General features: G+C 44.2%; 1 protein-coding gene across 1 annotated transcript in view; it reads left to right on the top strand.

Annotated features, from left to right (window-relative positions):
* The window catches only part of TENT4A (terminal nucleotidyltransferase 4A), a 686787-nt gene that overhangs the window by 247798 nt on the left and 417807 nt on the right, over nucleotides 1-21182 (top strand). Inside the window, exon 7 of the mRNA XM_077491885.1 lies at nucleotides 9373-9499. Within this exon, the coding sequence (XP_077348011.1) occupies nucleotides 9373-9499 (127 nt within the window). The remainder of the gene's footprint in view (nucleotides 1-9372; nucleotides 9500-21182) is intronic.

Genomic DNA, 21182 nt, shown 5'->3' with positions numbered 1-21182 from the left:
CCCCTGGCGCCTCTACACTGAGAACCGAGCGATCGAACATCGCTGATGGCTCGGTTCTCACAGCTCCCCAAGCAGGGAGCTGTTGACTGTCAATCGGCATCTCTCCACTGCTCCTCCACACTCACTGGAGCCCTGAGGTGTGGAGGGGCGGGAAGTGGTCATCTCAGACTCTAAGAGTCTCACTGAAAGGCTGAGATGGGTGTCAGTCCAGGCACATGATGGATCCAGACTTCCATTGTCATGATGATGCGGTGCCTGGACTGATTCCTGTATGGCAGCAGAGAGCGGACTTCACCCCACTCTGCTGAAAATGGGTCACAGGAGTGCAAAACGTATTGAACTTCTTTGACCCATTAGAGAAGCTCAGCCAAATAAGCTTAGACTTGATTTCCCTCTTAATAAAGTTTGCATGTTCGGTAGAACTTCTTGCCTGTTCGAGATGTTCTGGTGCAAATCGAAACGAGGGTTATTTGGCCTATCCCTAGAAGAACACTAGCCTACTGTTGTCCAGTCTTCACACCATAGCAGTCTCTAGCAATATGTCCCAGTCTATGACAACAAAACAAACAACTCAAACCATGTGATTTGAATATACCATTCTCTGCCACTTGCGTCTAACTCTTAGACAAAGCTGGTGTAGGAATCCCATCCATTTCCTCTTTAAGACATCTGCCTTAAGTAAATCGGTCCAGATATGTTTCCTGGAAACAATAAGCCTTGCACTCCTTTCTGATCCAGCTTGTCCATCTCTCTTTTGAGCTGATCATATTCCCAGCTTCCTGCTTATGGGATGTAAAAGTGGCACACTGCTTATTCAAATTTTTAGCTTTGCCCACAGGAGTTTGAACACACTTTGAAGCCACTTCAGATTACGTTTTGACTGACCTACTATCTAAATCCTTTGCCTTGCTTGCAGTGTCTTCCAAACACTTGGTCACCACTGCAAGCCGCTCTTTCAACATGTCTTTCTAACCCTGCCTTTTTCCTCTTTTTAGATTCAGTAGGTAGAGCATGTAGGAAGTACAAACCAAACATGGATACTGCCTGTAAAGACTAAAATCTAAGGAAAAATCCAGGACTCCGTCACCCCAAGCTCTGTTCAAAGGAGAAATATACATGGCAAGCTCCTTTGCAACAGACATTCACTGTCTCTGGCCTAGGTAGGCAGGGTGCGTACCTTCTCCTGGACACCAGAATCTCCTGCAGCCTTTTTTCTCCTATGCCTACAGCAGGCACAAGCAGACTATCTTCATAGTAAATAAGCATGTACAATATGCATGCCACAAGTATCCTAAACAGCTACCCAATTTGGAACTTTCTTTATGAGGGAGTCTTTGTCTAGGATCCAGTATATTCCAGACAGCTTCCTGCTTCTCCAAAGTCCCAGATCAATGCTTTATCTAAGCACATGGCCTGTTCCCCTCCCACTCCTCCTGCTACATCATTGATAGGGAAATCCCAGAACTTAGGGGATTCCAATAACATGTTCACTGCTGAACCACATTCAAAAAGATGTATTTAATATTCAAGCCTATAGTTTTAGCCATAGGCAGGGGAGCAAGCATACACAGTACATATGGTGAAGTAATTGCTCTTCTGAGGCTGGGAGCCTTAAAACATTTATACAATTCTAAAAGGGGGTGGAGGTCTTGTGAGTCTCTTTGAAGGCCTAATCAAGTTGTAATTGTATTTACATTGATAAACAGATGGTCATTTGGCACCTAGACGTCACTTCCAAAGCTCTCTGGGAAAATGCCCCTTCACAGCTGGAGGTGTGAACGGCACTTGGACATAATCAAGACAGCTATCCACACACATCCTGAACAGTTGCAACAAATACACTTAATCAGAATACATGTTTTTGATAATCATGACAAAATTGTTTATAAATAAATGGTGATTCCGTTTACCCGATCAATCATGTTCTGTAAAGAGCTTCACAAATGAATCCAAGTAGTTAATTAGCATATCAATAGGGGAGCTTTAGCTTCTAAAACACATGGTCTTAAAATCTAAAAGTTCCCACATCTAAGCAATGAAAATCGCCAAAAATAGCCAAGCAGCACAGGTGGTCATTTTGTCTCACTTTTTTTCATGGAGCATCTGCTCTCTATAAGGGAGTCCCTTTTGGTGCCTAAGCCCATGATCCTGTTGAGGTAGAGTTTTGTGACCTAAACAGCACCTAGAGCCTGTACTACTGAATTGTTACAGGTTTCCTTCAAACTGCTGCTATGCATCTTTTCAGTCTCTGCTGTTGCTCCAACAGCAAAGCCCTTTTGCTGTTGAGAGTTTGTGGGCCTGTTGCTGACATTGCTGAATAGCTGCATTGTTGCCCACCTCTATATTACGTGGGAACATTCCATGGTATGTGGTTCAATTCTAGTGTACTGTACGATAAAGATGAGAGAGATTTTGAAGAACCTTTAAATTCTGTATATTGGCATACAGTGCAGGCAGGTCCCTCTAACCTTTTTGTACTCTTTATTGCTTACTAACAAAATTGAAGCTTCAGGTGGTGAGCAGGGTTATATAGATACCTAGGGAAGTGGACCCAGTAAAAATATTTGTCCTGTTGCCTGAAGGTATTGGCATAGAAAAATAGATCTAATGAATAGATTCCGGTATCAGAATTTTCAAGTATGTCAAAATTTCTCTTTCTATCCCTTTGTTTTCCAGTAAAAATGCATTTTCTGGCCCCAGAGAATGCCTGTCTGGTTCCCAAACAGAGTACCAGGGTTGCCAGTTAGGCTGGTTTTCTCCCAGTATTGTGTAAATGTTTACTACAAGGTCGCATATCTGATTTAATTTGGGTTCTTAAAGGGATTATTTAAAAAAAAAAATGAACTTTTACAAAGATTTCATAGTTATCTGCTCTGTGCAAGTGTTCTGCACAGAGCGGCCCTAAGCCTACCTTTCTGGAGTCCCCTGGTGGTGCGCCTGGCCCCTTCGCTTTGAGCATTCGTGCGGGTGCGCTTCCAAGTCACGCTGCTATGTCCATTGACACAGACAGCATGACTCTGCTCCACCCCGGGTCCTGTGTCACTGGATTTGGTTGACAGCAACGGGAGCCGAAGAGAACCCAAGACCGTAGCTGGAGCTGCTGGCTTGTCCTCGATGCTAGAATGATCTGGTTCAGGTAAGAAAAAGGGGGCCTCTGGGGGGGGGGCAGCTGCAGCACAGAAGGTTTTTAACTTTGATGCATAGAATGCATTAAAGCAAAGTTCCACCCAAAAGTGGTACTTCCACTCATCTGTCTTCCCCCCCCCCCCTCTCCGGTGCTACTTTTGGCACCTTTCGGGGGAGGTACCTATTTTTGACAGGTACGCTGTCACCGGGGTGAGATACATCAGAAGTCCAGCTCCCTCCTCCTTCCCCTGTCGCTGGGCCAGTAAGAGAACGCAGCACGATTTGCACATGCTCAGTAGGGACCCGGCCGTGAAGCCACAATGCTCCACTGCCGGGTTCCCTTACCAGCAATAGCAGCAGTGGCAGCACCCGAAAGCTGATGTAAACATCAGCTGCAGTGCCGACATCGCTAGGCTCCAGGACAGGTAAGTGTCCTAATATTAAGTCAGCAGCTACAGTATGTGCTTAGCACTTTGGAGAGAGATAAGTAAACACTACAGATATGTGCTTAGGTCAAATTTCATGAATGGGGTTTACAACCACAGAAAAGGGGGCAGTTTTCTTAACCACTTGCTTACTGGGCACTTAAACACCCTTCCTGCCCAGACCAATTTTCAGCTTTCGGTGCTCTCACACTTTGAATGACAATTACTCAGTCATGCAACACTGTACCCAAATGAATTTTGTGTCCTTTTTTTCCCACAAATAGAGCTTTCTTTTGGTGGTATTTGATCACCTCTGGGGTTTTTATTTTTTGCGCTATAAAAGAAAAAAGACCGAAAATTTTGAAAAAAAACGCATTTTTCTTTGTTTCTGTGATAAAATTTTGCAAATTATAATTTTTTTTTCATAAATTTTGGCCACAATTTATACTGCTACATATCTTTGGTAAAAATAACCCAAATTAGTGGATATTATTTGGTCTTTGTGAAAGTTAGAGAGTCTCCAAGCTGTGGTGCGAATCGCACAAAATTGATCACACCTGATGTACTGGTGGCCTATCATTTCTTGCGACCCGAACAAGTCAGAAAAGTACAAATACCCCCCAAATGACCCCTTTTTTTAAAGTAGACATTCCAAGGTATTTACTAAGATGCATGGTGAGGTTTTTGATGTTGTCATCTTTTTCCCACAATTCTTTGCAAAATGAAGATTTTTTTTTTTTTTTTTTTTCCCTCACAAAATTTTCAATGTAATAGGTTATTTCTCTCACGTGGCATGTGTATACCACAAATGACACCCCAAAATACGTTCTGCTACTCCTTCTGAGTATTACGATACCAAATGTGTGAGACTTTTACACAGCCTGGCCACATACAGAGGCCCAATATTGAAATAGCACCATCAGGCGTTATAGGAGCATAAATTACACATTTCATTTCTCAACCACCTATTACAGTTTTGAAGGCCCTGGAGCACCAGGACAATGGAAATGCCCACAAAGTGACCCCATTTTGGAAAGCCAACACCCCAACGTATAATCTGAGGCATAATGAGTCGTTTGAATGGTACATTTTTTTTCCAGAAGTTTTGGGAAAATGTGGAAAAAAAAATGAAAACGCATTTTTTTACGCAAAGTTGTCCATTTATAAGATATTTCCAACACATAGCATGTACATAGCAAAAATGACACCGCAAAATACGTTCTACTACTCCTCCTAAATATAACGATACCAAATGTGTGAGACTTTTACACAGCCTGGCCACATACAGAGGCCCAATATTGAAATAGCACCATCAGGCGTTCTAGGAGCATAAATTACACATCTTATTTCTCAACCACCTATTACAGTTTTGAAGGCCCTGGAGCACCAGGACAATGGAAATGCCCACAAAGTGACCCCATTTTGCAAAGCTAACACCCCAACGTATAATCTATGAGGCATATTGAGTCGTTTGAATTGTTCATTTTTTTTCCCAGAAGTTTTGGGAAAATGTGGAAAAAAAATAAACGCATTATTTTTACGCAAAGTTGTAAATTTATAAGATATTTCCAACACATAACATTTACATAGCAAAAATGACACCCCAAAATACGTTCTACTACTCCTCCTGAGTATAACGATACCAAATGTGTGAGACTTTTACACAGCTTGGCCACATACAGAGGCCCAACATGCAAGGAACACCATCAGGTGTTCCAGGGACACATAGCATGCACATACCAAGAATTACACCCCAAAATACATTCTGCCGAGAAAAGAGTAAACAAAAGATTACCTGTGGTTTTAGCAGCGCAGTTGTCCACAGGATGATAGCACTGGTCCAGGCAGCAGACAGGGACTTGGTCAGCAAAAGTGAACACAATTTTCCAGGCAACAGGCAGGTATACTGTCCATAGTCAATATTGGCAACAGGCAGGGATACTGTCCATATACAGTCCAAGGTCAGTGCAGGCAGAGATCGTCAGCATTGCCAAAATATTGGTCCTGGTAGTAGGCAGGAACATGGTCCATCCATGTGGTGTGGTCAGTTCATGCGACAGGCAGAGGCATGATGGTATAGGTCCTACAGGCAGCAGGCAGAAGTAGGGCCCTGTTCAGGACAGAATGGGGATAGGGGTAGAGGCTTCTCCCACCCAAATCTCTTTGACGCCTCCGAGTCTCCAGACCCTAGGAATGAGAAAACAAAGGAAATTGTCTTCTTCATCCAAAAAATCTATTCTGGAGCCCCTCAAATATGTGAGACCCCTGTTATGAATCCCACTAGTCCACTGAGGGTACAAGATCAGTCCAAGAGGCAGGCAAAAGGCATGGTCAAACAGTCCAGGGTCAGTTCCAGATCAGGCAGAGGTATGTACAGAATCAGTAGGCAGAAGCATGGTCGAATAACAGTCCAGGGTCAGTTCCAGATCAGGCAGAGGCATAAACAGAATCAGTAGGCAGAAGCGTGGTCGAATAACAAGCCAGGGTCAGTTACAGAGCAAGCAGAGGCATAAGGGGTTTGAAGGTAAATGGCAGGAAGTGAGGGTTAGGGTTACCATACTTCACTAATAATTCACTAAAGTATGGTAACGGCGGAAACAGTCACCTATGCAGAGGCCTGGTTGGGAAGGGCATTGGGCACAATGATAAGTGGTGTCTCTTCTCACTCCTCGTTTGCTGCACACCCGACGTTTTTTCTGATGTCTTCGGCCTGTTGGTTTGGGAGGGATTTTGTCAGGAAAGTGGCGTTCAGAGAGTCTGCTAATTACATCGGATCGAATGTTTTGTGGCGGGCCGTTGGGGTATATAAGGGCAGTGGTGATTTCCTCCTGGTAGCCAAGGAAGGGTATGGGTCTTTCTGTGGACTTACGATAAATGACATATGTGTTGTATATGGCCAAATTAAAGAAATAAATTGAATTTTTTTTTATACCACTTGTATGTTCTTCTCATGGCAAGATAGGGTTCGAGCATCTGGTCGTTCAAGTCGACACCCCCCATGAACATGTTGTACTCATGGATACAAGTGGGTTTTTGTATTGGGCCATCCCTCCTGGTGATCTCAACAAAAGTGTTGTTGTGGATCGAAGAAAGCATGTAGACATCCCTTCTGTCCCTCCACTTCACAGCCAAAATTTCCTCGTTCCGTAAGCTCGCCGCTTCGCCTTTTCTTAGCCTTTTGTTGACGAGGCTTTGAGGAAAGCCCTTCCGGTTCGTTCGTACGGTGCCACATGCTGGAGTTTGCTTTCTATGGAGGTTGCGGAACAGGGGTAAACTGGTATAAAAATTGTCCACATACAGATGGTAGCCTTTCTCAAGGAGTGGGTTTATGAGTTCCCAAACAACTTTTCCACTCGATCCGATGTATTCGGGGCAATTAGGGGGATGTAGCTGGCTGTCCTTCCCTTCGTATACCATGAAGGAATATGTATACCCTGTGGCTCGGTCACACAACTTATACATCTTCACTCCATAGCGGGCCCTTTTGGAGGGAATAAATTGCTTTAGCCCCAGCCTGCCAGAAAATTTTATCAGGGACTCATCCACACATATGTGTTGGTCTGGGGTTAACAACTGGGGGAAAATCTGAGAAAAATAATTTATTAGTGGCCGAATTTTGTAAAGTTTATCAAAATTTGGATCATTCCGGGGAAGGCACTGGGTATTGTCATTAAAGTGTAGGAATCTCATTATCGTTAGATATCTGGTCCGGGACATTATTGAGGAAAAGATGGGCATGTGATAGATGGGGCGGGATGACCAATATGCACGTATTTCATTTTTATTGTTTAGTCCCATACAAAATGTGAGGCCCAAAAAAATTTTAAACTCCTCCACTGTTAGGGCTCTCCACTCGTAGGGACGGGCATAAGAGGACGTTGGGTTGCTTTCAATAAATTGTTGGGCATATAGGTTGGACTGGACCACAATGGATTCAAGCAAGTCCTCTGTAAAAATTAGGTGGAAAAAGTCCATCAGGGAAAAATTTTGTGTCCACCTGGACTCCTGGGTTGGCAGTGAAAGGGGGAACGTTGGCTTTTCCTGAGTTAGGAGGAAGCCACAAGGGATTCTGGAGGGAATAGGGAAGGCTGGCATGGGACCTAACCCTTTGGGGCCGAGTTGACACCCCACTGGTACGTGGCCTTTGCCGCGGTACTGTGGTGCCGGTGGATGGCACTGGGTTGCCGGTGGATGGCTCTGCGGTGCTGGTGGATGGTACCGCCTCCTCACCAGTGCGCCTTCGTCTGACGGGCGGACTATCATCTTCCTCCTCTGAGGCTGGCATGGTACCACTGCTGAGGACAGGCTCGTAGTCCACGTCAGAGTCACAATCTGAATATGAGGAGGAATCCGAAGCGGAAACCTCCCCGTTGCTCTCGTCGGCTGCAAGGATATCATATGCCTCCTCAGCTGAATACAATCTTTGTGACATTTTTATTGATCACAAATGGCACTGACAGGCGACACTGATGTGGCAGGTGACACTGACAGCACTGATCACACGTGGCACTGATCACACGTGGCACTGACGACACGTGGCACTGACACGTGGCACTGACAACACGTGGCACTGGAGGCAGATGGGGCTGGCAGATGGGGCTGGCAGATGGGGCTGGCAGATGGGGCTGGCTATTTGCTCTGGCTAATTGCTCTGGCTAATTGCTCTGGCAAATGGGGCTGGCAGATGGCACTGGGGCTGACGGCACTGGGGCTGACGGCACTGGGGCTGACAGGTGGCGCTGGCAGGTGGCACTGGCACACGCGGCACTGGGGCTGACGGCACTGGGGCTGACGGCACTGGCAGGTGGCACTGGCGCTGGCAGGTGGCGCTGGCACTGGCGGTCTTGGCACTGGTGGCACTGGCGGCACTGGGGCTGACGGCACTGGGGCTGGCAGGTGGCACTGGCAGGTGGTAGGTGGCACTGGCGCTGGCACTGGCGGCACTGGCACTGGGCTGACAGATGGCACTGGGCTGACAGATGGCACTGGGCTGACAGATGGCACTGGGCTGACAGATGGCACTGGGCTGACAGTTGGCACTGGCACTGGGGCTGACAGATGTTAGTCACAGTAGCAATTCAGTGTAACACTCACAGATCCGCTCTCTCTCCTCACACGCTGTCTCTGTGTGAGGAGAGAGAGACAGGCAATGGGAGATGATCTCATTTGTTTACATTTGAGATCATCTCCTATTGGCAGCTGTGATCGCTCTGTGAACGGCCGCTTTGATTGGCCGTTCACGGCGATCTGTATTCGCCTGTCTCCGGGAGACACGGCGGATACAAAACTTCCGCGATGCGCGCCCCCGGCGGTGCACATTGCGGAAGTAAACACAAAGCCGTCCAGGGACGACCGCCCGGACGAACCCGCCTGCCCCACGGCAGTCATTCGGCTATAGGGCGGGCGGGAGGAGGTTAAAGTGGAGCTCCAGGCACCTTTAGAAAAAAATTGGGTCAGCAGCTACAAATACTGTAGCTAATTACTTTTAATACTTTTAACACTTGCCTTTCCACTAATCTAGTAGTGTCTTCACCTGAGCCAATTTTTTCAATTGGCTTTTGGGTGCTGCTGCCGCCATCTCAGCTGAGGAAAGCCCGCATTGAAACCATTGAAGGTTTGTGAATGACCCGGCAGCAGGGGAAGGAGGGGTCTGAACTTCCGTCTGGTGGGCATATTTGGCAGTGGGAGCGGGTACCTGTCAAAACCTTTTGTGTGGAGCTCCACTTTAAGCTTATTTTAGGTATGCGTACCATTTGAAGCATTATTGATTATTTTCTTATGTTTTGACCTTCCATTTGTAAATGCATTTCCTCTCTAACAGAAAACGATGTTGGAAGAAGTTCTTACGGAGCTATTCAAGTACAGCAAGCCTTTGATTATGCTTACCTTATGCTAAGCCGTACAGCATCTCCAATTGCAAGATCATGTTCTGATAGTGATTCTGAAAGGTAAGTTTAATAAAAACAATGCATCTCTTGCTGTTCTGTACAGTATGTTACATTTTGGCAGTGATTTTCACTAATTATGTGGTATGTGTGTGTTGTCTAGTAAAAAAAAAAAAAAAAAAAATCTTTGGCAATATGCCCCCTTTTTATACCCTTTGTAACTGTAGTCTGTTGTAAAATATACCGTATATAATCCTTGTGCAATGCTCCAGTTTTATGAAGTCTTTCCTTTTCACAACAGAACAGTTTCACATATTAAAGTATAAGCAAAGCCAAAACAACTTTTTTTTTTTGTTTATGGGGTTTTCTTTTAGTTTTGCGTGGAGAGGGATTAGACTGTCAGTGCCCCAGTTAGTGAGATCTACCCTCCCTATTTGTCCGGTTTACCATTATCACTGATAGTGAAAGTAAGAAAAAAATCAAATTTTTCATGTACCCCCCTTATCTTGGGTGGAACTTTCAACCTGTTCCCATCCGCTCCTGTCTCGGTGTCAGAATTTAAAAACAGCATGGCTGTGTGCTGCTCAGGCCACATGATCCTGCCATTCGTCTAGAGTTTTAGGAATTAACTACATCTACCGTTGGTCTCTGGTCGACGGCTTGTAGTTCTTTTTTTTTTTAGGGATACAGAGATAAGTTTATGGGGGCATAACACATCTCCCATTATGCATATTGCATACAAAAGTTTAAGCCTCAACCAAATTTCAAAGTCCAGATCTGCATTCCTGTTTCTCCTTTTTATTTTTTTTTTTTTTTTTTTTTTTTTTTTTTTTTTTTAATACATAAAAAAACAAAAACCGTTCCCCTTTACTTCCTAATATTCCATGGGATCCAAGATCCTCCACCCTTCTGTCTATATCTACCCATTTTCCCCACTTGGAAATCCTCATCTCCTCCATTTGTATAAATACCTCCCAAGGAGCCCGTATCTGTGTAATTCCTTCCTTTTTTCTCCAGGGTCATAGGTATCAAATTTTTCATTATCCTGTTTTTTTATCACTTTATTACGCCACATAGAAATCTGGGGTGCTTGTGGCTCCTTCCAACACAGGGGAATGCAGCTTTTTTTGCTGCATTCAACAGGTGACTTTATAATCATTCTTATAATTCTCAGTTGGAATTTGTGAGCACTGTAATAGAAAAAATGCCATAAGTTCAGGGATCTGATATTCCCTAAATAATTGGGTAATTCTCTGTACCTCTTGCCAAAACTGTCTAATTACTGGGCACAACCAGAAAATATGAAGTATTGTGCCTCGTTCTTGACAGCCCCTCCAACAAGCATCTGATGCATCTGGGAAGATTTTATTCAATAGCGACGAGGTATAATACCAACGTGTTAATGGCTTATAATTCAGTTCCTGAATCTTGGTACACTTAGATGATTTTAGCGTCAGGTGTATTATTTTCTGACGTTGATCTGGTGTCTCCCATTTGCTCAGACTTATCAATGTAAATTCCTCTGGAGGGGCTGTCAACGAGTAGATCTTGGAAATAATATGGGGAAGTGGCTCCTCCTCACAATATGTCTCAAATTGTATGCGTTGTCGTCCGTAGGTCCTAATGTTTCCATAAAATGTTGCACTGGCCAAAAAGATATTTCAAACCGTCCTCCCTGTTGCATAAGAAGCCTGATTGTTGGCCACTTATTAGATATCTGGAAATGCGAGGCTTGAAAGCATCTTTTTTCTCTCAATTTTTTTTTTAAGTCAGAAAACTTTTATTTTGTCTTGCACAATACATAATATAGAACATACAGAGTGCAGGTATATGCCCAAGAAAAAGGAACAGGTGACATATGACATCACCGTATGCATTAAAGTGCAAATTACACCATTCTGTGTCATCAATATTGAGTCATAGTGAATTAACACAGCAAGTAACTAAAGGAAGAGGTAAAGCATATATATATTTAACCAGAGCAGTTCTTATATTATCGAAACGCACAGTTGAGACTTGAAAGAATATAATTTGATTATCACACCTTGACCCCCAGCAGTATCAGTGCCACCCTCTGTACCCTGTATTCTCCATATTTGAGAGTTACCACATGACCATTTACCTCGTATCTACCCTAATAGTAGCCTTTCTTTGATCCATTGATGAGGGGCTAAACCCGGGACATCTAACTGTGTCTGCCACATTGAGTAAAATTTATGTGGAGATTTTCTGTGGTGATACGCCAGTTTTTCTCTGATCAATAATTTATTGACACTATCCACTCATTGCCCCCTAGTGGGCACTCTTGGAGTGATCCACAATTGGGCAATTGGCTTACATGCTACATACAGTAATCTTAGGATCGCGAGCTGATGTAGTCAGTGACTCATCGTCTATCGTTCCTAATGGGCAGATAACTGGATCCCGTGATACTGGTGTCATATATACTGTGGATATCGTGTCTAAAGCCCAGATTTTCTGCAAATTTTTTCCTTCAGATTTGCCAAAACCATATAATATGAAGTCAAACCTTAGGATTTCCAGGCCCTTGCACTACATGGTTTTGGTAAATCTGAAGGAAAAAATCAGCAGAATATCTGATAGTGTGTATGGGGCAAAGGGAAGAGTCCCTGATTCCCCACCTATGGAGCTGCAAGGGAGTCCTGTAGGCTCTGTGTAATGGGCATAGATGAGACAACCTCTGGGATGCTGACACTGATACCATGTGAGCAGCTGAAAGGCACAGTTCACATCTCTCCCCATCAATTGCTCCTATATCTTTCTCCCACCCGTGCCTACAGGGTAGCCCGGAGGGGTCTTGTATCTAGGTAAGAAGGGTATTATAGCACCTGGAGCTCATAACCTTTTTGACGTTTTCCATGAGTATATTTGTATTATTGCATGGTCAGTCTGCTGGAGCATAGTTTTTGCCTGGGATTGTATGGTGTGGCGTAGCTGCAGATATTTATAGAAATTGTTGTGTGGGATGCCAAAACTCTACCTGGTTCTCCACAAATGATTTGAGGGTATTGTCGTTGTGTAGTTGAGAAATGTATTTTATGCCTGCTTCTTCCCAGCTCTTGAACCCTCTAAGGTTCAGTATTTCTCTGTATTGTCTTTTTTTTGCCATAGGGGTGTATGGGTCAGAAACCCTTTATACCCAATAATGTTCTGATGTAGGACCACAATGTGTTCAATAATTTCACCGTGGGAACCCCAGAGTTTAAATGCATGTAACCTGCCTCCAACCATGTCCGTGCGGGTGCGTTCTCACTAACTATGTCCAGAAGCCTACAGATGGGATCAGTCAGGTCTACCATTCCCCAACCCCCCAGCTGTTGTAGCTGTAGGGATGCAAGGTTAAAGGGTCCTGGGATGAGGGACCGCGAGCCCCCCGTCACCTCTATTATATTGTAGTATTGATAATCTGATCCTAGCCATTTTCTTTCGCCATATTCTCTAAATTTGGACTCAATTCTATCAAACCATCTCTGAGGGATCCACACTAAGGAATTATTAAATATGTATAGTAGTTGTGGTGCCCATACCATTTTAATTAGATTTACTCTTCTAACTACTAACAAAGGTAGCTTATACCAGGCAGTACATTTTTCTCAAATCCTACGGAGGATGGGTACGAAGTTAAATCTAATGTATTTAGATGGGTCTGGAGTCATCTGGATGCCTAGGTAATGAAATTCACTATCTGCACCAGCTCCACGCAAACTGGCAGTGGGGTGTCTAGGGGGTCTAGTGGCATCAGCACCGACTTATCACAGTTAATAGAGAAGCCTGATAGCTCTCCAAAGGCCTTTAATAAGGGTCATAACTGCCTGTAAAATATCCTGGGTGGCTCCTAAATAGTGTCATCAGTGTACATGGACACAGTATCTGTGCCAGTGCTCCGCTGCAACCCTATTATACTGGCATCTCCCCAAATTCCTGCTGCTAAGGGCTCCAGAGCCAGGGCGAACAGCAGGGGTGACAATGGACACCCCTGTCTGGTGCCCCTGAACAATGGGAAGGGTTCTGATAATTCCCCATTGATTCTAATCCTAGCAGTGGGCTCGGCATACAGAAGCCGAACCCATTCAATAAGTGTCCCCCATATGCTGTAGCACCTTCCACAGGTAAGGCCATTCAACGCTGTCAAAGGCCTTAGCTGCATCAAGTGAAAAGATTGCACTATTGCCAGTGTTGTCTGCTAGGATCTACAAGTTCAAGAAGAGCCTCCTTATATTTTGGGCTGTGGATCTTGTGGGGATGAACCCAGGTTGGTCTCTGTGTACTATTTTGTGGATTACTTTAGCCAATCTGTTCGCCAGCATCCGGGCTAATAGTTTAATGTCAGCTGTTAACAATATGGGCCTATATGAGCCAGGTGAGTTTGCATCCTTGCCCGACTTCAACAGAACAATGATGTTTGCTTCATTCATGGAGTTGGGCAATGACCCCTCCTTAAACTCCTCATTATATACCTTCAACAGCATGGTAAGTAATGTACCGGAATAACGTTTGTATACTTCAGAGGGAAGGCCATCCATACTTGGTGATTTATTATTTTGAGATTGGGCTAAGGCAGTGGCTAGTTCTTCAGAGGTGCGTTAAGCATATCCCTATCTACGGCCGACAGGCCAGGGAGCTCACATTTTCCCAAAAATTCCTTTCTATTTTGATGGGTCTCACATTGGAAGTGTATAGATCTGCATGAAAGACCTTGAAGACTTGTATTATGTCTGAGGTTGAAGATTGTGAGACACCCTGAGCATCGCAGATGGCTGAGATGAGGGACGAGGACTGTTGTGCACACACCATTACCGCTAACATGTGCCCAGTCGCCCCTCCCTCTTCAAAATGTAACTTTTGCAGACAAAAGTTTCTCTGCCAACTGCAATGCCAGCTGTCAAGATATGGATTGCACCCCCAGCCATGCTCTTTTTGTGTCCTCTGTAGGATTAGTAGTGTAATTGTCCTCCATCTCAGTGACCTTTTCAGACACTTTCGCTTCCCAGGCCTTTGTGTCTGTTTTGATACGGGTTATTAACTTTATAAATTGCCCTCTCATAAAAGCCTTCGCCGCATCCCATACCACTCTGTTTGGCATTTCCAACATTATCCTGCAGGAAGAACTGAAGCCTGTCCCATACTGGGTCTGGGTCCACCTTCAAATGTGTTTCCTGCACCATTCCCATGTCGGTATTAAGGCATTTTAGATAATACAATAGCATCTTTCGTTTCTCTGGGGTATTAAGTCCTCTGGCATTTAGTGATGCGACATGTGTTCCCTTCATCCTCTCAGGACTGGGCGGCCTCGAAAGGGGGAAAAAAAAGGGGGACGCTAGCTCTGGGTGACTGGTGGGGAGGGGGGATTGCAGCCCATTGGATTTCATTAAAGGAGTTAACGACCCCTACTTACGAACGGGGACCGAGTGACATCACTGCCGGTCAACGCCTTGCTGGAGTGAGCCGTCCCACTGTTTCTGGCCTGACTGCGAAGTTAAGGGGCCCCCCTTGTCATCCTGCCTTCCCATCCACAGGCCTGGTACGGTCCAGTGGCCTGCCAGGTCTGTAAAACTGCCTGTCATGGCTGTGGCCTAGTGAAGCCTCCAAGATCCTCCCTGGTCTTTCCTGCACCGCTGCCCACGTTAGGTGCACCATAGCCAGCCTGCCTGGACTTTGATCGCTTTTAAAATGTGTCCTCCCCTCTTCCCCCCCCCCCCCCCAAATACCTCTGCTGTCTCCTGTCCCTGCTGCAGACATAAACAGTGAGAGGGGAGAGCTGTACCCCTCCCCTCTCAGCTGTGACAGGACTGTTTTGGAGGTGACAGGGTCAATAAAGTGAACCTGTCACCTCCAATTGCTATCACACAGGGAATTTCTTCTCCTGTGTGATGGCAATAAAGTTAAGTGAAAAAAAATATTGAAAAAATAAATAAAATAAGAAATAATAATTAACTTAATAAAATAAAAAAAGTAATTAAAGTATAGAATATGAAAAATATAAAAAATAAGAAAATGATACTGTTCCCACTTACAAATTTAGACTTAAACAAACCTACAGTCCCTATCTTCGTAACCCGGGGACCCCCTGTACCCCCCCTTGTCTCGGGTGGAACATGTAACCTGTTCCAGCTCCTGTTCCCCCCCCCCCCCCCCCCTTAGCTTGGGTGGAACATGTAACCTGTTCCCGCTCCTGTCTTTCACCCCCCCCAGTATCGGAATTTAAAAACAGCATGGCTGTGCAGGGCTCTGGCCATATGACCGTGCCATTTGTCTAGCGTTTTATGAATGAACTACGTAGATTACTGAAGTGATAGCTACGGCGCTCGCCTACTACTAATTGCACACCTGTGCCATATAAAAACCAATCTGGAGATAAATGAGTAACTAAATAAGTGTCTAAAATGTGACTGTCACCCAAAGTGCTAAATTATTATTGTGATTGTCACTTTGGATGACAGTCACATTTTATACACTTTAGTTACTGATTTATCTCCAGATTGGTTTTTATATGGCACAGGTGTGCAATTAGTAGTAGGCGAGCGCCGTAGCTACCACTTCAGTAATCTACATTCTTTTTCCAACCTGTCAGGTTGGTTACATATGGTAGTGGCAGCCCCTCTTTCCACATTTCTCATATTTTTCTTATACACTCTTCATATATTTCCCTATATACTTGTACACAGATCCTGCTAGCCCATTTAAAACTTCCAGCAGTATTTTTAGTTTCCATAGCGCACCTTACCCCCTCTTTTTACTATGAATGAACTACATTTATCGTTGGCTTCTGTGGCTGACGGCTTGTAGTTAACCACTTGACGACCAGCTGCTGCAATTGTGTAACGTTGCTTCACCCTGTGGCCACAAAGGGCGCGCCTGCTGCTCACCCCCTGAGCCGATGAGTGCCCAGAGGTCGCGATCACCGCCGACCTCCCACGATCACTGGTTACACATAGAGAACCGAGATCTGTGTGTGTAAATACAGATTCCGGTTCTCTGAGGGGAGAAGAGACAGATTGTCTATTCATACAAAGTATGAATAGCGATCTGTCCTCTCCCCTACATAGTCCCCTCCACCCTTCAGTTAGAACAGTTACTTGACTTTTTCGCAAACCAATCAATATACGCTTATTGTGTTTTTTTGTTTTTTTAAATGCATTTTATTAATTTTATAATGGTTTACAGAAAGTAAAATGTTTAGCGACAACTGAACAATACATCAGAATCAAGAAACAGAATGCAAGTAGAGCTTACAACTATAAGAGCCTTTTCAAGCCATGTTGAAGTGTATACATAATACATGTGAACACCTTTCAGAACATGTCAAAATGTGTTAACTTCTAAATCTGCTTAGTGTAAGAGGATGAAGGTGTGTTGCTTTGTACAGCTAGCTACAAAAGTGTTGCTATAAGCTCCAGTTGTTTTCCACGTCCGTTCACCCCTAAAGGGTTCTAGCTGTACCCGGGTGTGGGTTAGTGGTGGAAGCTCAACTGAATTAAGTCTATTCATAGTCTGGTTTTTATAGGGTGAACTATATCATCCTTGTAGTCTTATCCGATTTGTTCTTTTAGGAAAACTGAAAATAGGAGCATAACAGGTGCGGGCTCACTGTACTTGTTGAAGTAAAAGGAATTACATCAGTTCAAAATAACCTTCCATATGAACAAACATTAGCAATAACTTGTTTAAACAACAACTTCCGAGTAGGTAACCATTATAGGGGAATGAGTTTGAGGGTTGTTTTTAGAAGTGTGGTCCATTCAACAGGTGGTAGTTCAAATTTTTGCGGTCATGTCCTTATAAAGGGTAAATTCTACTTGGTGAAGGCTAGGTCACCAGAATTATTTCCGGAGAAAGTTATTGTAAGTGTGATTGTTGAGCAAAAGAGTGCCTCATATTTTTCCTGGGTGTATTCTATATTGTATGTTTTGACATTTCAGAGGGATATAGAGATGGGTATAGTAAGGGTGTAAAGTGTTAATGATTCCGGAGTGTACATGAAGGTTTATCAGGTGTGTTATGTACACATTACCTGTTAAATGTGATTGAGTATCGATTATGTAAGATGTTTACGATATCCGTCTGTTGTGATAAAATGTGTCCAACAGGACAATGTCTGAATGTATTTGGAGGGTGTATCCTTTTCTTGACGGATCAGTTCTTCCATTTCTGTGTTTTTTTTTTTTTTTATGCGACTAAGCAATTCTTTTGTTTGGCGGGTCTGAAGAACGCCACTTACGAGGGATACACGTGTTTGCTGCTGAGCTTAAGTGCATGGTCAGGGAGCGTAAATATTTATACGTTGGCCTTGACGAATGGTGTAGCAAGAATTGTGCTGGCGTAAAATGGAGCTCATAGGTGGTAATCTTGTGTATTAAATTATGTACTTCCTTCCAGAAAGGTTGTAGTTTGGTGCAAGACCACCAAATGTGTAGTAGAGAACCAGTTTCGGGTCCACATCTCCAGCAGTGATTGGATAGCGTTGGGAAGATTTAGTTTTAGTTTAGTGGTGTCCTGTACCATCTAGATATTATTTTAAATGTGTTTTCTTGTGCGGTAATGTTCAGGGACCCCCTGTGAGCAATCAAGTATATTGATTCCCAATCCTTATCTAAGATGGGAGTTTGGTACTGTCTGGAGCATGGTAAAATGTTTAGAATGGTAAAATATTCATTTTTTATTGCCGCTCTGTCAAACTATGAAAATAGTCCCACTGACCATTTATTTAGGTCGTTCGTAATAGAGTTTAAAATGGGTTGGAAGTTTGCCACGTATAGGTTTGATAGAGAGGATGTAAGTTGTATACCTAGGTAAGTAATAGCGTGGTCCGTTTAAAGGGGAAGTTATGTTGGCATTGTAGGTATTGTTCAACAGGTAGAAATATATTCAGGGCTGTAGACTTCTCAACGTTTTAGAGGTTGGACAGGAGTTTGAAGTGGTTCGGAGAGAAACAAAAGGATATCGTCCGCGAATGCTGCCGTTTTATAAGTTTTTCACGTCAATACCCTTGATGTCTACATTTTCTCTGATACATCTCAGCAGTGGTTCTAATGTAAGGATGTAGATTAGGGGGCATCCGCGTCGGGTCCCGTTTGAGATGAAGGCATCTGATAGGTGGCCATTCACTCTGACTCTTGCAGTGGGATTGGAGTAGAGTGTGAGGATATAATTTAACATACGTGTAGGAAGGCCAATGGCCATTAAGGACTTTGTCCTATAATCCCAGGCCACTCTATCAAACGCCTTCTCTGCATCCAATGATAAAAAGAATCCCTGACGGTTGGTGGTTTTAATCCAGTGTTGTATGTTAATGGCTTTGAGGGTATTATCCCTCACCTCTCTTCCGGGGATAAATCCCACCTGATCAAGGTGAATCAGGTTGGGGAGTAGGGGGGAGCAGTCCGTTGGTAGTGAGTTGTGAGCCTTTTCCAGGTTTAGGGATGACCGTTATATGGTCCGTCAATAAATCTCGAGGAGGGGTTTGAGGTGTTGCATATGTATTAAATGTTGCTAGAAATATGGGTGTCGGGGTGTTCATGAAAGAATTATAGTAGCCGACAGTCCATCGGGGCCTGGGCTTTTACCAGTTTTTAGCATGTTTAATGCGTGCTTCACCTCTTCCATAGTAAGAGGTTTGTCTAAATCGTGGGATATGATTTTGGCTATATCGATTAAGGAAGTCAGAGATCATATGTGATCTTTCTATTGTCTTGTTAGATGTGTCTGATGTGTTGAGATTATATAGTTTAGAGTAATATGCCCTAAACTGTTCGGCTATATCTGGTATAAAGTGGATTTTGTTACCCTTTTTGTCTGTGAGGGAATGAATTTTAGAGCTAGCTTTTTTGGACTGTATTGCTTTTGCTAGTAACTTACCGCTTTATTACCATACTCATAAAAGGTCTTTTGGGTTAAAATGAATTTGCATAGAGTTTGCCTAGTAGGTCTAGTAATTATTTTCTGGCAGAGATCAGTAGGTTCAAAGTATCTAGTGCCAGGGTATGTTTATGTACTTTTTCTAGTTTACTGATGCAGAGGATTAGATCCTGAAGTTGTTTTCATTTTTTTCCGACGTTTTGCTGCTGCGGCGATGAGTATGCCCCATACGACACATTTATGTGCTTCCCATGTAATAGGGCAAGTGGTAGTCTCATCGTTTTCTGAGAGGAATTGTTTAATACTTTGTTCTACTTCTGCTACTATTGTTGGATCAGTAAGTAAGGATCGATTTTCCATGTGCGAGAGTTGGGAAGGGATTCGGAAAGTGTCAGATTCATGGAGATGGGGTGGTGATCAGACAGATACATGGGGTCAATGGATGGCTTTTTGAGGAATGGAAGATCTGCTTGGGTAATGAAAAAATAATCTATTCTTGAATATTTGCCATGTGGTGGCGATAAGGTGTAGTCTTTACAATCGGGGTGTAGTGTACGTCATGTGTCATGGAGATTTAGAGATTGGAGTTTTTTTAATAGCTTCAGGGCTGGGTAAGGAATGGAAGCGATACCATTTGAATTATCCAGGAGAGGATTAAGAGGCATGTTAAAATCACCCCCTAGAATTAAGGTGCCTTCTTTGAAGTCTGCCAGGAGGTGTGCTCTCTTTCGGAAGAATAGTACTTGTCCATTATTTGGTGCGTATACATTTGCTAGTGTGATTTTTCTACCTTTTTACATGTTCCTTTCAGAAAAAGGAACCTATCCTGATCATCTGTCATAGTGTCAGTTATTTGGATAAGACCGTTTTTTTTTTTTCTATTAGGATAGAGACCCCTTTCGTTTTGGATTCCTTAGGCCTCATGCACACGAGACGCAGATGAAACCTCTGTTAAAAAAAAGCTGAAACGCGCGTTTAGAAACGCGCGTTTTGCCGCGTTTGCATGCCGCGTTTAGACGCGTTTAGACGCGTTTGCGTTTAAACGCGTTTATAAAGATAACATCATGTAGACCCTCCCCAAGCTCTCAAAGCATTTTTTTTAACTATTTCTGCTATTTTGATCAGAGTGAGCAGCAGCAGCATAGAGAGCAGTTGTACACTTGCATTTGCCGTGTCACTTGCCACGGCACCTGCCACAAGTTGGGGATTGTCCACTTGCCACATCACCTGCCACGTCACCTGCCACAAATTGTGGATTGTCCACTTGCCACGTCACTTGCCACATCACCTGCCACGTCACTTGCCACGAGATGTGGATTGTCCACTTTCCACGTCATCTGCCATGCCACCTGCCACAAGCTGTGGATTGTCCACTTGCCACGTCACCAGCCACATCACCTGCCACAAGTTGTGGATTGTCCACTTGCCACGTGACTTGCCACATCACCTGCCACGTCACTTACCACATCACCTGCCACAAGTTGTGGATTGTCTACTTGCCGCGTCACTTGCCACATCACCTGCCACGTCACTTGCCACGTCACCTGCCACAAGTTGTGGATTGTTCACCTGCCACGTCACCTGCCACGTCACCTGCCACAAGTTGTGTATTGTCCACTTGCCACGTCACTTGCCACAAGCTGTGGATTGTCCACTTGCCACATCACTTGCCACGTCACCTGCCACGTCACTTGCCACGTCACCTGCCACAAGTTGTGGATTGTCCACTTGCCACATCACTTGCCACGTCACCTGCCACGTCACTTGCCACGTCACCTGCCACAAGTTTTGGATTGTCCACTTGCCACGTCACTTGCCACGTCAGCTGCCACGTCACTTGCCACGAGATGTGGATTGTCCACTTTCCACG

This window comes from Lithobates pipiens, unplaced genomic scaffold, assembly GCF_037356315.1.
Source record: "Lithobates pipiens isolate NorthernLeopardFrog02 unplaced genomic scaffold, aLitPip1_a1.2 Scaffold_19, whole genome shotgun sequence".
Taxonomy (NCBI): domain Eukaryota; kingdom Metazoa; phylum Chordata; class Amphibia; order Anura; family Ranidae; genus Lithobates; species Lithobates pipiens.
This window is presented reverse-complemented; position numbering and strand designations above follow the sequence as displayed.